At 46.3% G+C, this 16,388-nt stretch overlaps 1 protein-coding gene across 1 annotated transcript in view; it reads left to right on the forward strand.

Annotated features, from left to right (window-relative positions):
• Nucleotides 1-16,388, forward strand: part of ATRN (attractin) — a 167,776-nt gene that overhangs the window by 80,420 nt on the left and 70,968 nt on the right. Inside the window, 10 exon segments of the mRNA XM_081206904.1 lie at nucleotides 80-300; nucleotides 1,195-1,316; nucleotides 3,610-3,748; nucleotides 4,075-4,256; nucleotides 5,024-5,240; nucleotides 6,766-6,951; nucleotides 7,925-8,164; nucleotides 9,658-9,795; nucleotides 11,098-11,191; nucleotides 15,438-15,490. Of these exon segments, the coding sequence (XP_081063030.1) occupies nucleotides 80-300; nucleotides 1,195-1,316; nucleotides 3,610-3,748; nucleotides 4,075-4,256; nucleotides 5,024-5,240; nucleotides 6,766-6,951; nucleotides 7,925-8,164; nucleotides 9,658-9,795; nucleotides 11,098-11,191; nucleotides 15,438-15,490 (1,592 nt within the window).

The following is a 16,388-nucleotide window of genomic DNA, read 5'->3' on the forward strand; positions in this document are numbered from 1 at the left end:
CCGGTTAGAAGTGTCTCACACGGTCTCCCTTTTGAAGGAAAGAACAAGCCATTGATCTCTCCTTTCCTTCCTTTGTTAGCAATATGTATATATTTGGAGGTTTTAACAGCCTGCTGTTGAGCGACATTGTGAAATACACACCGGAAAGCTGCGAAGCCTACAGCAATGCAACCTCTTGCTCGGGGGCAGGCCCCGGGCTCCGATGCGTGTGGAACAGCTCCACCCTTCAGTGCCTCCCGTGGGAACTGGCCACAGAGCAGCAAGAGCAAAAAGCTGCTGACGAATGCCCTTGCTGGACAGGTAGGTGTTGCAGACAGATCCACTCGGTTTTATTACTCTGGCATACTGGACACTGCCTTCGGTTTGGGATGTTTCCACTGGCTGTTTGGTAGCGTTGGGGAATGGTTTTGGGGCTGAAAAATGTAGGGGGTGCCCTTCAAATATCACTGAACAGCTATGCTTGTCTGGCTCAGCCAGCACTGACAGTGGTCAGAGATGCAGTTACAGTGGTACCTCGGGTTAAGAACTTAATTTGTTCTGGAGGTCCGTTCTTAACCTGAAACTGTTCTTAACATGAAGCACCACTTTAGCTAATGGGGCCTGCCGCCGCGCCGCTGCTGCGCGATTTCTGTTCTCATCCTGAAGCAAAGTTCTTAACCCAAGGTACTATTTCTGGGTTAGTGGAGTCTGTAACGTGAAGCGTCTGTAACCCGAGGTACCACTGTACTGCCTGCCTTCTGCAACTAAGCTGCATAGGTGCAATTGAAGTAAATGCATATTTTCCCATGGCTCACCCCTCTTGCTCCCCTTCATTGAATTTTAGAGCTGCTCCTCTATATTTTGAAAAAAATAATAATTAATGTGCGTGGTGAATTACAATGTGGAGTATCCTTTTATGTATATAAAGGAACATTCATTCATATGAAATTCCTGAGCTACAGTCTGACATGGAATAGCCCAGGGACAAGGGTGGGTTATTGTTTTGTTTTTGTAGTTGTTATGCATTTTGTGTTTTTACCTAGTATTTTTATGCTGTGAACTGCCCTGAGATTTATGGATGAAGGGCGGCATGCAAAATTAATTAAATAACAACACCTGTTCCTTGTGTCCGAATTGCGGTGGGCAAGTAGACCTTTTAAGACAGCTAGGAAATGCCCCTGTTTGGTCATGCAGGTCTTTCCTTTTCCTTACTAGCTGTGGACCATGACAAATGCGATCAGATAACAGACTGCTACAGCTGCACGTCCAACACAAACCGGTGCCATTGGTGCACCGACCAGTGTGTGTCAAGGAACAGCAACTGCTCAGAAGACCAGGTAACGGTTTCTGCTTCCTCTCCCCCCCCTTATGTCTGCTGCCAAGAAAGTGCATGTCAGCAACTGCACCTGACTTTGCCAAGCAGTTGCAATTCGTAGCTCTGGGTGGGCTGCTTCAATTGTGCTCGGTGGCTCACTAATGAACTTCCTAGAAGAGAGAGTGGGGAGAAGCAAAAGGGTTGTGTATAAATGCTTCTATTTTTTATACCTAATCATACAAGTCACACACACTGAGAAGCATTGCAGGGTGCAAACAACAATCTCCCCCCACCCCGTCACTGAAAACCTACCTTTGTCTTGTCTTGTTTTGATTTGATGCTTCCAAGGCTGTGCTTGTCTTTCTTTCTTATCTATAGCATATTAGGTTTTTCACGTTACTACAATAAAATAGTATAGTCCCTTATTCGTCCTCACCCTCCCTATGCCCTTGTATCCTTTTTAGTTAGGGCAGCCTTTCTCAACCTGTGGGTCTCCAGATGTTGTTGGACTACAACTCCCATCACCACTAGCTAGCAAGGCGAGAGCTCAGGGATGATGGGAGTTGTAGTCCAACAACATCTGGGGACCCACAGGTTGAGAACCGCTGCGTTAGGGGATTTTCGTTTTTGATGTTCAGTTCTTTGGCGTTCTATACAGTGCTCAGGTTCACATGCGTAGGTCAGGGTTGGGATAAATGAATGTCAGTGCTGTGCTGTGGGCCCAGATCAATGCACCCCTTGCAGCAGGAAGGCTAACCACAGATTTTCAGGACCATGGACAGATCAGTGTGACAAGTGCTAGCTGGAGCTTGCAGGAAAAGGGCTGTTGTCTCAGCGGCATGCCGAGGCCTTATGAAGGCTGGTGGGTCCAGACCTTCTGTCAGCCCGTCTTCCTCTGAGGACCTGTTTGTGTTTTTTAAAGGGCCATTTTCCAGTTGAGATGCCTCTGGTTCCTATGGCATAGGGACAGTGAGGACTACATGCAATGGGGTGTGGTGCAGACGAGACCTCTGAGTCATAGAATCATAGAACTGTAGCACTGGGATACCGAGAGTCATCTAGTCCAACCCCCTGCAATGCAAGAATCTCGGCTAAAGCATCCATGACAGATGGCCATCTAATCTCTGCTTAAAAACGTCCAATGAAGGAGAGTCCACCACCTCCCGAGGGAGTCCGCCCCATCATCAAACAGCTCTTACTGTCAGAAACTTCTTCCTGATCCTTAATCGGAATCTCCTTTTTTGTAACCTGAAGCCATGGGTTCGAGTCCTACCCTCCAGAGCAGGGGAAAAAAGCTTATTCCATCTTCCATGCGGCATCCCTTTAGATATTTGAAGATGGCTATCATATCTCCTCTCAGTCTCCTCTCATCCAGCCTTAACATACCCAGCTCCTTCAACCGTTCCTCATAAGGCTTGGTTTCAAGACCTTTGATCATCTTTGTTGCCACCCTTTGCACATGTTCCAGTTTGCCAAAATTGTGGCCACAGTACTCCAGGTGCAGTCTGACCAAGGCAGAATAGAGTGGGACTATGACTTCCCTTGATCCGGACACTAGACTTCTGTTGATGCCACCTAGAATAGCATTAGGGTTTGTTTGTTTTTTGCTGCTGCGTCACACTGTTAGCTCATGTTGTTGGGTAACATCATATTTTTGGGTCTGGAAGGTCCTGGAGTGGGTGGAAGTGGCTCCTTTGGACAGCTGTGCTGGCTGGACCCAGTGTCAATAACAGCTGGAGGCAGTAGGTTAGCAAAAGCAGAGCTAAGCAATGAGGAATAAGGTCACATGGCTGCTACTTTGCCAGGTTGTTTGATGTAGCTGCATTTGGAAAGCTTTCTTCATACACCCTGACCCTCAGGACCCCCTTTTCCCTCTTACATTTTTTTGGTCCCAACAGCTGAAGAACTTGCTTTTTAGTCACTGAAAAAGGTATATGGGCCCCAAAGTGTTTTGGGAATGCAGTTAGCCACCTTTAAAAAGCCCTGTTGCTTCCTGAACGTTTTCAAAACCTTTGGCTGTCACCACCTGGGAGGCACACTTTGAATGCATTGCCCAAAACTCTTATTCAGTGGGACGATCTGTGACAAAACTGATGAAACTGATCTGGAACTTCTAATGAAACCCAAGCCTGGAATGGTTTCAAAGCTGGGAGGATGAATGGGATTTCTGAAGTTTAGATAACTCTGCTGGCTTTGGTGCCCCACAAGGAGTGTGTTCATGGCTAGATCTACCCTGTTGTCTCTTTAGCAGAATTGTTGATTCATCTTGTGTTTGTTGTGAAGCAAAAAGTGTACCTCTTTGCTGTCTCTGTTAGACTCCCATTGCTGCGTTTGAAAATTGCCCCAAGGATAACCCTGCATTTTACTGTAACAAGAAGACGAGCTGTAAGAGCTGCAGTCTGGATCAGAACTGTCAGTGGGAAGGTCGGAATCAAGAATGCATTGCTTTGCCTGGTATGTTTTCTCCTTCAATGTAGCATTCGCATACGCTTCTACCCTTTCCTTTAGCTCCCAAATGGAGAAGAATTTTCTCCAAATGGAGAAGAATCTATCTGCCTGCCTGCCTATCTTTTTGCATTGCTTTATTGCACTGACATTATTTTTAAACTAATGGTAATATATTAGTGAGTTAAATAAATGATAGTATATTGATGAGTTAAATATATATTTTTGTGAATTGGAGATCCTTGTAAGCACCTGAGTCCCCTCTGGTGAGCACCAAAAGCGAGGCAAGAGTGAAATCCGTGTGTAACTTCTGCTCCTCTTTTTTTTTTTTACAGAGAACATCTGTGGGGCCACCTGGCACTTGGTGGGCAACTCTTGCCTGAGACTCACGCAAACGAAAGATAGCTATGACAATGCAAAGTTGAACTGCCGGAGCCACAATGCTGCTCTGGCGTCGCTCACCACCCAGAAGAAGGTGGATTTCCTTCTTAAAGAACTCCAGAAAACACAGTCATCGGTGAGTGATCCGTAATTCCCTTTGAAGTTGCGTCTGGGTGGTCAGGGAGGCCCTTGCACATTAATGCTCAGGTTGAGTTGCTCCATTTCAAAGGGAGCTGTTGAAATTCATATTCCTCTGTGAGGTTGTAACCAAGGCTAATGTTGGCAATCTCAGTACAATGTTATGTTTTTGATGTTAATCCCCCAAAAGCAACTGCTTTTGGTTTTTGACTACTTTAGCAGTTGAGAGTTGGGGCTTACCTGGCTTGGTTCCATATGCAGAGAACCCACACCTAGCTATCTTGTAAGACCCAACTACCCATATTCTTATTAGTAGTTGTGACAACTGTGCTCTCTATCCCCCTTGGGGCACTCACGATGCCACCCCCTCCCTTCCACCTAGGCTTGCCATTATGTCTCTGACAAGCTGTTGTCTGGTTTTAGGGCTCCATTTCAGCAGCTGGGTTTGACTGTCTTGCTTATAGCTATGAGACTTGCCGCAATTAGCATGCGTGTCTGTTGAAGGGGCAGAGAGCTAGAGAAAGAAGTTGGCGATAGCATGAGGGGGTTGTGGAGAGACACAAATGACCTTCTCGCTTGCAAACTCAGCAGCTTGCTGCCTCTCACTTGCACCCTGTTCGAATCTTGGCAGCCCAGAGACCATTGTGCGTTAAGCAAGACCTATCCCTTAATAGAAAGCATATTTTTGCTCATTGAAAATGCCCGTGTGTCACACTGTGGCTGTGTGCTCCTCCTTAACTCTCATACCGCCCTCCTTCCTCTTAGCCAAAAGCCCTGACGCCCTGGGTTGGGCTGCGGAAGATCAACATATCGTACTGGTGCTGGGAAGACATGTCTCCCTTCACGAACACCTCACTCCAGTGGCTGCCTGGGGAGCCGAGCGACATTGGGTTCTGCAGCTACTTGGCGGTGCCAAACAACCAAGGGCTGAAAGCAGCAACATGCATCAACCAAGTCAATGGCAGCGTCTGCGAAAGGCCTGGTAAAATATCTCTTGGTGCTCTTGCCGTAGGAGAAACATGTGTAGAGACCATTGCTATTGGTGGCATGCAAATACAGAATGATGCATTGGTGTAGACTCTTCCTTCCACAATATTAGAGTTGATTTGTATCGACACACTGGACTATCAGTTCAAGGGAAAGGGACTTACCGTATTTTTTGCTCTATAAGCCGCACCCGACCACAAGATGCACCTAGTTTTTAGAGGAGGAAAACAAGAAAAAAAATATTCTGAATCAAATGTTGTTGAAGAGTAAAGAGGAGGGAGGATCACGCTAAGAAGCCAGCGGTCCGTCCGCCCCTTTGGGGAAGCTGGATCTGCTGGCCACCTAACAGCATTGTCCCTGTTGGGGGGATCGGAGGAAGCAGGCAAGACGAAGCGACACTCTTCAAGGAGCCCCTTCCTTTCCTCCTCCCACTTTGCTGAAGATGCGCTGCGCTGCTCTGCTGAACCCAGCAGAGCAAGAGGGAGAGCTGTGCGGTGCCTCTTGGTCTGCTGGCTTCCCAGCAAAGCAGGATGAGGGACGGAAGAGGCTCTGTAAGGGCTCCCTTCCGTCCCTCATCGTGCATCGCTGTGAAGGCATCACAACAAGAGGTGCTGCGCAGCTCTCCCTCTCCCCCAATAGCTACACAGCCTGCATTTGCTCCATAAGACACACAGACATTTCCCCTTGCTTTTTAGGAGGAAAAAAGTGCGTCTTATAGAGTGAAAAATATGGTAGGTCAGTGGTAGAGCATCTGCTTCATCTGCAGAAGGTCCCGTCTGCAGGTTCATCTGCAGGTTCAGTCCCCGGCATCTCCAGCTACAGCTGGGAATGTCCCCCGTTTGAAACTCTGGGGAGCTGCTGCCTGTCAGTGTTTCAAAACACTGAGCTAGATGGATCAGTCGTCTGACTCAGGAACATAGGAAGCAACGCAGGAATCTCAGCTAAAGCATCCATGACTGGTGGCCATCCAATCTACTTAGAAACTTCCATTGAAGGACAGTCCACCACTTCCGGAAGGAGTCTGTTCCACTGTCAGAGTGGTGATAACTTACTTTTGTGGAGTCCTTTGACACCATCCCACTGCTGATCAAAATGTGAGCTCCAGCTTTTAAAGTCTAGGGAGCTGTGGTTTATCTTGAAGAACCTTGGCGTTCATGCAGAATGTGACCTCAAGGGCTAAAGCCTCGAGGGGAAATTAAATGGATAATCAGGCACGGAGCTGAACTCGAGAGCCGTTTTGAATTGTCCGGGTTGTGGAAAGAGGTCTGTCAGTAGCTTCCTTAATGGATAAGAGCTTTATTAGTAAAGAATGGGAAGGACCACAGTGATGCTGACAAGAAGCGGTGTCAGGATTCAGCAGCCCTTCGGGGGTTCGGGAGGAGAAAGTTGGATTCTTTTCACCAGCAATGTAGTGTTACCTTTGGCTTCAAGGTGGAAGAAAAGAAAAAGGCTTGGAAATGTCTCATATGGTAAAAGCTGCTTGCACTAATCCCTTTTTGTTGTTGTTGTTGAATGCGCAGCCAACCACAGTGCCAAGCAGTGCCGTACCCCCTGTGGCCTGAGAACGGTGTGCAGCGAATGCACCAGCAGCAACTCTGAGTGTATGTGGTGCAGCAACAAGAAACAGTGCGTGGACTCCAGTGCTTATGTGGCCTCTTTCCCTTATGGCCAGTGCATGGAGTGGCATACCGTGAGCAGCTGTCCACGTAAGCAATCCCTGGGCTGATGGGGATCTCAACAGTTGTGTAGGGGCAGTTCCATAAAGGGGGTGGTATCGTCCAATGGTCCGTGCACCTAGTATATTTATGCACAGGCAGCGACTATTTTGGGGGCATCCAATTGATGCGCAGTCGCTGACGCAGAGTCCTTTTGGACCTGGAAGATGGCAGAAGGGGGTATAACGGGGTGGGGTGTGTTTATATGTGCTCTGCTGCACACACAGGGCCTGGGAACGGAACCCCCGCATGAAATGGTTGCTGCCTGTATTTTACGAACTGCCCTGAGATCTATGGAGGAAGCGGGTATACAGATTTTATTATACCCTTCTGTTGGACTGGAGAAGGAATTTTACTTGTGTGTGTGTGCTCGTTGTAGGGCTGAGGACAACAGGATCCCAGAGCTGCTCTCCAGATTAACAGGGTGGCTGTGGGAAAATTGCAGAGGTCTAAATCCGGAGGAATATGTTAGGATCTCCATACTGAGTAGGACTTTTGAGGCTCTCATTTGTCTGCATCCTGCAAGGCTACTGCCTCCAGCCGGTAGAGTTCCAGGTGAAGCCTCCAACACCAGTTTTCCTGCACAATATTTACCGGGCTACCCAGATGCAACCCAGGCCCTGTTTTAAAATTCCATTCATCTTTATTTATGATTGCATTATTGATATTTGGAAAGTCCTAACCTACAAGGAAAAAAAAAATTCAGCCCACTTCACATTACGCTTCCCAGTTGCTGCTTGGAAGGCAGGTTGCAGGCTGTAGTTTGCTCATTCAGCTTTAATGGCAAACTCTGACTTCTTGGAGCCAGCCAGGATCGAAACAGAATGCGAAAAAGGCAGTGTGCAAGTGGGAGGATGTTCAGACCCTGGTGTGCTGTTGTTGCATGTGAACCAGCCCAGGATGTGAAGCCTTAAAGCACTGGTGGCTTCTTTCCTTAACCTGGAAGTTCTCTTTATTTCCGCAGCTGAAAACTGTTCTGGCTACTTCACTTGTGGGCACTGTTTGGAGCAGCCTGGCTGTGGCTGGTGTACGGATCCCAGTAATACAGGCAAGGGGAAGTGCATTGAAGGCTCTTCCAGAGGTCCAGTGAAGATGCCGCCTTCACCTCCACCAGCAACAGGAAAATCCTACGTAGAGCCTGTCCTTGATGTCAGCATGTGCCTGGCTGAGAACAAATACAACTGGTCCTTTATTCACTGTCCAGGTAACTTATTTAGGAGTGCACATTTGATGTGGAGATCAGTTATCTCTTAAAACCCTTAAGTGATCCTCTTGTATGCCCAGTAGGCAGGGGCAAGAGGGTGGATTTGTTTAATCTTTCAGTGACTGTGTGCAGCTTCTTGAAAATGGAACCAGGTAATGGTGCCTATTCCTGAGTAGTGCTGAGTTGTTAGCCGTGTTAAGGGAGAACTTCAGAGAATGCAATCTTACGTTTATAATGTAGGGGAATGTGAGAAGTCTGCCACTCCGTTTGCTTGTTTATAGTGTTTTTAGTCCTCTCTTTAGTTAAAAGACTCCATTATAACTGAGGCAGTCCTTGCCCACAATTTTCCAGCCTGAAAGACATGTTGCAGTAGGAAAGGCAGAGGGGAAAGCAAATTCAGACAACAGTTCCTAAAGGTATGAAGTTCTTAAAAGGACCACGTCAAAGTTCAACTGTTGGTGGGAGAAGAAGAGCCCAGTGGATCTAGTTGCTCACCAGAGCTGGCACAGCAGCCCTGCAGTCCCATATCTTCCCCTGCTGCAGCCTTATGGGAAATAGTTAAAATAAAATAGAAATAGATATAAGGGTTAATGTCACCTGAAATGGGGGCAGGGAAAAGAACAGTTTATTGGAATGCAAAGCTTTTCTTCCTTGGCTAGTTTTTCTTTTCCTTTTTCCTTTTTTTTGGGGGGGGGGCAGGAGAGGAGTTGGTGTTGTGAAAGGGCAGAGAAATGTCCCACTTCTTCCAGTGATTCGTGATTGGCTAGGCTTACTGTGACCAGAAAGAAGCTAGTGCCCTTATCGATAGTTTTCATATAATGATGTCAGCACATAGCTAAATCCGATTTGCTAGATTGTGCTGTGATTTCATCACATTCAGAACAGGAGCCCAATCTGGCTGGGGAAGAATAGAGGTGGTGGGATGTCTCCCAAAGCAGAGGCCATCAAAGGAAACAGTGGCTGCAGATAGCAAGCAGTTCTGCACCGGCAAGATATGAAAGGGGGCACAACTGTTTCAAACTCAAAATCTGTTTCGCTTCCAGATTATGATGCTATGATCCTTTGAATTTCATGCTGTGTAGTTAGACAAAATGACACGTATAAATGCCTTTGTCTATGGGCAGATGAGTCAACATAAAAAGAGCAAATTTCTGCATGTGCTCCCTCCATTAATTCTAACGTCCATTAGAATTATTTGAGTACAGATATAGGCGATGCACAATCACCTGCGACGCCAGAGAGTTTCTCCAGCACAGTTAAGTGCTGAGTGTTGTAGCTGCTGAATGTGTGCACTCCGGTCCACCCTGGGAAGGGGAGCCCTGCTGAGATGCTCTGGTGCTTATCCTGGATCGCTGGTAAGCAAGACCACCTGGTCTGGTGTGAACTTGCTGTTACTTAGCCTAAAACACCAAGCAATCAAAATTGTGGTGACAAATAACAAGATGGCTGGGAGAGAGCGAAAGATGTGCTGATTGTCCCTTTTTGTTTTCTAGCCTGCCAGTGTAACGGGCACAGTAGATGTGTCAACGAGAGCATCTGCGAGAGGTGTGAGAACCTGACGACTGGCAAGCACTGTGAAACCTGCATCTCTGGTTACTATGGAGACCCCACAAATGGAGGCACCTGTCAGCGTAAGTTGGGTCTTCCATCCATCTTCCCCACTGCTGAACAATTGCATTTCCTCCCCTGGTCCCCATTTATTTTTGCCTAACCCTTTTTTTTTAACAGCTAGTATGCAGGCCATAATGATCGAGGCTGTGTGTGGACTGTGCAAAATTCTGTGCCAAGAAAACCTATTTTCTGCAATTTGTAAATTGCGCAAAATGAGCAAATTTACACGATTTCACTGAACGTTATGGTTTTGCTTCTTTGCATAATTTATTTGTGTTTTGCCAGGGCACTGAAGCCATCCAAACACTGAGAATTTTATTCATCTAGCCTTTTTGGAGAGTTCAGCAGGTTTCACTTACATACTTTCAAGGCTATCTTCCCAGCCTCGAGGGGTGGGAACCATTTAAAAAGCGAAGATTCCCAGAAAGCTGAATTCTATACTTGATACATATTCTGTGTCTGTTCTACTTTTACAGAATAATTGATAATTACCAGTGATAGAACTGTGTAACATCAGTGATATTTTATTACATCTGTCATATAACTGAACTTAAAGAAGCATTTCACAGGGGTATGGATCATAATATTCGTTGTGGCAGGTCTACTTCAAATATGAACCAAAAGTCTGAGCAACACGTTTCCCAATCATTGACTCATTTAACAAAGACATTGAGTCTGTAGAGATGATCCCTTTGCCATTCATTCATGCCTGAAATTTGATAAGATCTTGCTTTCCTCCTCGCCTTTTGCTAAGGCTGCTGAACTACCTTTGGTTTTAGCTCTCACCCAGGGGTTGTCTGTCTGTCTCACCTTCGCACCCCTTGCCTTTTCCTGTAAGACCTATTACAGTCGTTAAGAGTCGTCAACAGGCTCATCTCAGCTATCTGCCAATCTCCCATTCCCACCACCCTTCTGAGTAATACCCCTCCCCACCTTCTCACTATATAGAAGGGTCTGGCAACTTCTGTTTCAGTGTATCTGAAGAAGTGTGCATGCACACGAAAGCTCATACCAAGAACTAACTTAGTTGGTCTTTAAGGTGCTACTGGAAGGAATTTTTTTATTTTGACTATGGCAGACCAACACGGCTACCTATCTGTGTCCGTATAGGCAGAGAGATGAAATTCAGGGTACTACTCAATCAAGTGTGGTCTTCCAAATTGTGCAACAAGCAGTGTTTTGTGTCCTGTCATAAATGACATAAATGTGCATTCAAGGCATTTAAGTGAGTGGGAAGCCACTCACAATGTGAACAGCTTAATTGCTTGTTAATTGATCCATCAGTATTTATTTTACAGAAAAAAAATCTGTTTATCTTGCAGCTTGCAAGTGCAATGGCCATGCTTCTATCTGCAACGCAAACACAGGGAAGTGTTTTTGCACCACAAAAGGAATCAAAGGAGAGGAGTGTCAGCTGTGAGTCAGCCTTTACAGATGTCCTTTTTATTGTCCATTCATTGTGCTCTTGATGGCATTGGGGTGGTTCTACACACTCCTGCATTCAATACTGTTTGCGGCCACAAAGGTTTCAGGGCAGTCAGACTGCTTTGTGAGCAATCAGTGCATGGCCCATAGCTCCCTACAGAAACCTTTTCACGCCACAAATGTTCCAACTTGGGGTGTGGGATCCAGCTTTTGCTGCACCAGAGTGCTGGGGTGCCCTCTCAAGGCACCAAATCAAATCCACTTATTTGTGTTAGAGCTGCTCCCAAGTGCTTCCTGTTAATGCTGGATACAGTCGTTCCTGTGGGGTGGCTTTTATGTGTGTGAACGAGCAAAGGTTTCACGAGTAATCACAGCCTGAGCATAAAAAAGACAAAAGCTTAAAAATCAAAGTCTGGTGGCTTGGCACCAGAGCACAACTGACTTTCATTTGGGGCCAGAAGCGAAGCTCATGTAGCTGTACCCCCCCGACTTCTCCTTGATGCCATGTGGTGGCATTCCTGTTTCTTTTTCTGCAAGGATGCACATTTTAGCACAGCCACTGCAGCCAGATTGCAACAACACAAAAAATGTACAAATGAAATCATGGTGGCTCCATAGGGCCCTCGTATCTACGGGACTGCCTCTCCTGGTCTGCCCCGCAGAGGACCTTAAGGCCCATGAATAACCATAGTTTAGAGGTCCCGGGCTCTAAGGAAGTCAGACTATCCTCCACCAGGGCCAGGGCCTTTTCAGTGGTTGCTCTGACCTGGTGGAATGCTCTGTCCCAGGAGACGGGCCCTTCAGGATTTAACCTCCTTCCACCGGGCCTCTAAGACAGAGCTATTCCGCCTGGCCTTTAATTTGAATTCAGCCTGATCTTTTATTTCCCTCCCCTTCCCTCTCCCTCCCCTTTTATGAAGATTACCCACTCTGAGACCCCACAGCTAATTCTCCCCTGGCCTCCTCGCTGGCCCAAGTAGGACCAATTCAGCCAACTAGCCCTGGGGATTATCTAATGCTTACTTCCCCTAAACTGATTTTTGAATTTTATTGTTATTCATGTTTTTATACTGTATTTTATGCTGCTTTTATAATTGTCTTTTAAATTTGTTGTTAGCTGCCCTGAGCCCGGTTTCTGAACTGGGAAGGGCAGGGTCTAAATATTATTATTATTATTATTATTATTATTATTATTATTATTATTATTATTATTTATCATCGGGAAGGGCGGGGTCTAAATATCATCATCATCATCATCATCATCAGGCGACCAACCTGCCCCCAGGGAAAAAAGGGCAGGTGGAATTGGGGGTGGCATGAACACCCACCAATGGGACTGCTGGAGTTAAATTGTGCGTTCAATAATGAGGGAGCATTATATATAGATAACCACTTCAAATGCACTATTAATGCATCAGTGGCACCTTACTGCATACGCCTGCAATAAAACAGAGGACTGAATGGGGTGCGGTGACAGGTTTGGGTAACATGGTTGAAGCAGAATGTGTCATAGTGCTGTTTTTTGTGTGTGTTATGCACTGATGGAGGCAGCAAAGCTTCTCAATGCCAGGTTCTGGAAGCCTCAAGAGGGGAAAGCGTTTCTGCTGTGCCCATATCCTGCTTGCGGGTTTTCCACGGACATCTGGTTGGCCACTGTGAGAACAGGGTGCTGGACTAGGGGGCCAATTGGCCTGATGCAGCAGTCAGTTCTCATGTAATAATAATAATTATAATTATAATTATAATTTCTTATTTATACCCCACCCATCTGGCTGGGCTTCCCCAGCCACTCTGTGCGGCTTTCAACAAAAGATTAAAATACAGTAATGCGTCAAACATTAAAAGCTTCCCTAAACAGGGCTGCCTTCAGATGTCTTCTAAAAGTCTGGTAGTTGTTGTTCTCTTTGACATCTGGTGGGAGGGTGTTCCACAGGGCGGGCGCCACTACCGAGAAGGCCCTCTGCCTGGTTCCCTGTAACTTGGCTTCTCGCAGTGAAGGAACCGCCAGAAGGCCCTCGGTGCTGGATCTCAGTGTCCATGCAGAATGGTGGAGGTGGAGACGCTCCTTCAGGTACATTGGACCGAGGCCGTTTAGGGCTTTAAAGGTCAGCACCAACACTTTGAATTGTGCTCGGAAATGTACTGGGAGCCAGTGTAGGTCTTTCAGGACCAGTGTTATGTGGTCTCGGTGGCCGCTCCCAGTCACCAGTCTAGCTGCTGCATTCTGGATTAGTTGCCGTTTCCGGGTCACCTTCAAAGGTAGCCCCACATAGAGTGCTTTGCAGTAGTCCAAGAGAGAGATAACCAGAGCATGCACCACTCTGGCGAGACAGTCTGTGGGCAGGTAGGGTCTCAGCCTGCGTACCAGATGGAGCTGATTCTTACATTGAATGTTTAGCCCACTATTGAGATTAAACCTGCCCAGGCCTCTGCAGCTCAGAAGAAGAAAGCAATCCTACTTTATAAACCCTGAATCCTGTTTTAAAAAAGTTGATCCGTGGAGATGCAGAACTAAGATCTTCAGGAGTCCTATGAAGTTACTTGCGCAACACAATATACATTTGAAGAATCTATTCCCACCACTGCTTTCAAGATTTAGTGAGCTACAGGGTTATGTGATGGAAAATTATTAGATTTGAGGAGTGGGTGTGTTTGGTTGAACACTGTTTTGTCAGTACTGAAAGTCCACCCACCAGTTGAGAGACTCTGGGAAGGGGTAAAATTTTCCCCTTACTCAAGAAGCAGGGTCACGAATAGCCCATCTGTCCTCAAAGACATCACGTTCGATACATAATGTATTATTGGCTGTGATAACCAGGGTGACCAGTCTATGAAGCATTGCTCACACTCTTTAATTGGCTTTGTTTGCTCTGAGAGATATTGGCATATAACCAAATCTGATTGATTATGTAGCATTATAACATTAGCACATTTGCGTTTTGCTGCCCAATTGCCCGGAGGTCACTCTAGAAAGAAGCTATAAGCAGGAAATGAAAACTGGTGCCGTCTCAGCAGCAGTGCATGGGAAATAATAGCAGGAAATAGGTGCTAGAAAAAAATGAAATAAATTAAACATTAAGATGGTGTCATAGAATAGCAAACCTGTAGAGCTGGAAGGGACCACAAGGGTCATTTAGTTCAATGCTGTGTGAACAGGGATTTGGGGTTGTTTTATTATCAAAAGTAGAAAGTACAGAAAACTATATGGGGTAGGTAGGAGTTTCTGTTCTGCTTGGAAAGCAGTAGTTTTGACTGCAATATTATTAAAAACAGGAAACATTTAGCACAGCCATAAATGCTACCTCCTTTTTCAGAGTGGATGGGTGGAGTACAGTGGTAACTCGGGATGCGAACAGGATCCGTTCCGGAGCCCCGTTCACATCCCGAACAGAACCTAAGATGTGACAGCATGTCTGCTCGTGAGCGGAGAAACCCGGAAGTAACACTCTCCGTTACTTCCGGGTCACTGCGGAGCACAACCCGAAAGCTCTCAACCTGAAGCGTATTTATCCCGAGGTATGACTGTATTGATGATGATGATAATGATAATAATAATAATAAGAAGCTAGATGTGGATAACCCCCAGTTTATTAGTACCTTTTAAATTTATGGTCCAATAGGGACTCCAGACAGGCAAAAGCCTTTAGTCCAGCTACCAGTATAAAACTGGCAGAAGGAGGGAAGAGATGACCCCTTTCCAGATGCAAGTTGAAGGATAGATGTGTTTTTCAGGAGCCTGGTCCCTTCCGTCGCACAACTGCTGGTCCTGAAGGGTCCAGGAACAATATATCCCCCCCCTCCTGGTTTCTCTTTTTGATGCTCAGGAAAAATAAACTGTTTCTGCTTCAAACACTTTCCATGCTCTACAAAACATGTAGTGAAACAAACCATCATTTCCCTAGCTCTCCACCGCCTGTGGTTTCTTGTATTGCTTATTCCCAGCTAGCTTCTTAGATTATTTTAGGCAACTTTTAAAGTTAGTGGCAAGGTTCTCAAATGTGTTCCAAATTTCAGTTTCATTACTCTTCCACCGGGTTTGCGTCGCCTCTGTTGTTCCCGCGTTGTTTGTTCTTTCGTCTCTTTGCATGCTGCTGTTTTATTTTTAATAAGAAGTGGTTTTCTCCCTGGTTCATACTGGATGTGACTTAAAAGCAAAGCAAACAAACAAACATTACAATTTCAAGCTCAAGGGAAAATTAAGGCAGAAGGTCAACATTGCTCATGCTCTTTCTTCTAGGTGTGAGGTCGAAAACCGATACCAAGGCAATCCTCTCAAAGGAACGTGCTACTGTGAGTGAAAATGGTTTTTCTTTTGCCTGTACGTAAGCTTGGTACTTGTACATCATCAGCTTGCTGCAAATGAGCTCAAAGGCATATAAAAAGGAGAGAACAATATGCTGCTTTCTCTGTTGGCTGCTGCTTATTCTGGAGCTGCTCTCTCTCTCTCTCTCTCTCTCTCTCTCTCTCTCTCTCTCTCTCTCTCCCCCCCCCCTCTCTCACACACAGAGAGTCATACCTTGGTTTTTGAACAGCTTAGTTCTCGAATATTTTGGCTCCTGAACGCCGCGAACCCAGAAGTGACTGTTCTGGTTCGTGAACTATTTTTGGAAGCCGACTGTTCGATGGGGCACCCATGGCTTCCGATTGTCTGCAGGAGCTTCCTGCAGCCAATCAGAAGTTGCGCTTTGGTTTCTGAACATTTTGGAAGTCAAACGGACTTCCGGAACGGATTCCATTCAACTTCCAAGGTACAACTGTGTGTATATTTGTAGGGGCAACCCCATTCTCTCTGAGTCTGTTCATTCCCTCCCCTTAGTGACTTCCTTTTCTGCCTCCAGTTCTTCCTGCACTCCTCAGTCTGTATCCCCCCTGCCCTCCACTAATTTCTATTGCCATTTCCTCATGCCAAACACACAAACTGTGCTATATAAATAATGTGTGTTGGATCTCTAATCCAGGGGGTACCATGGGGTGCCTGTGCACCTGTCCCGGGCACCCACAAGTCCTCTCCATGCAGAAATTAGATCTGAAAGCAGCATTCTGTTGTAGCCAACAGAATAGCTTGCGGTGTGTGCTTAGTCGTAGCGTGTGAGTGTGGCTCCTGCGACACTTCCTTGGGTTAGCAGATGTGCCCACGGGTCTGAAACGGTTGGCAACTTCTGGCCTGATCGTTTCTGACAGACACCCT

The sequence above is a fragment of the Podarcis bocagei genome, assembly GCF_964188305.1.
Source record: "Podarcis bocagei genome assembly, chromosome: 9".
Lineage (NCBI taxonomy): Eukaryota > Metazoa > Chordata > Lepidosauria > Squamata > Lacertidae > Podarcis > Podarcis bocagei.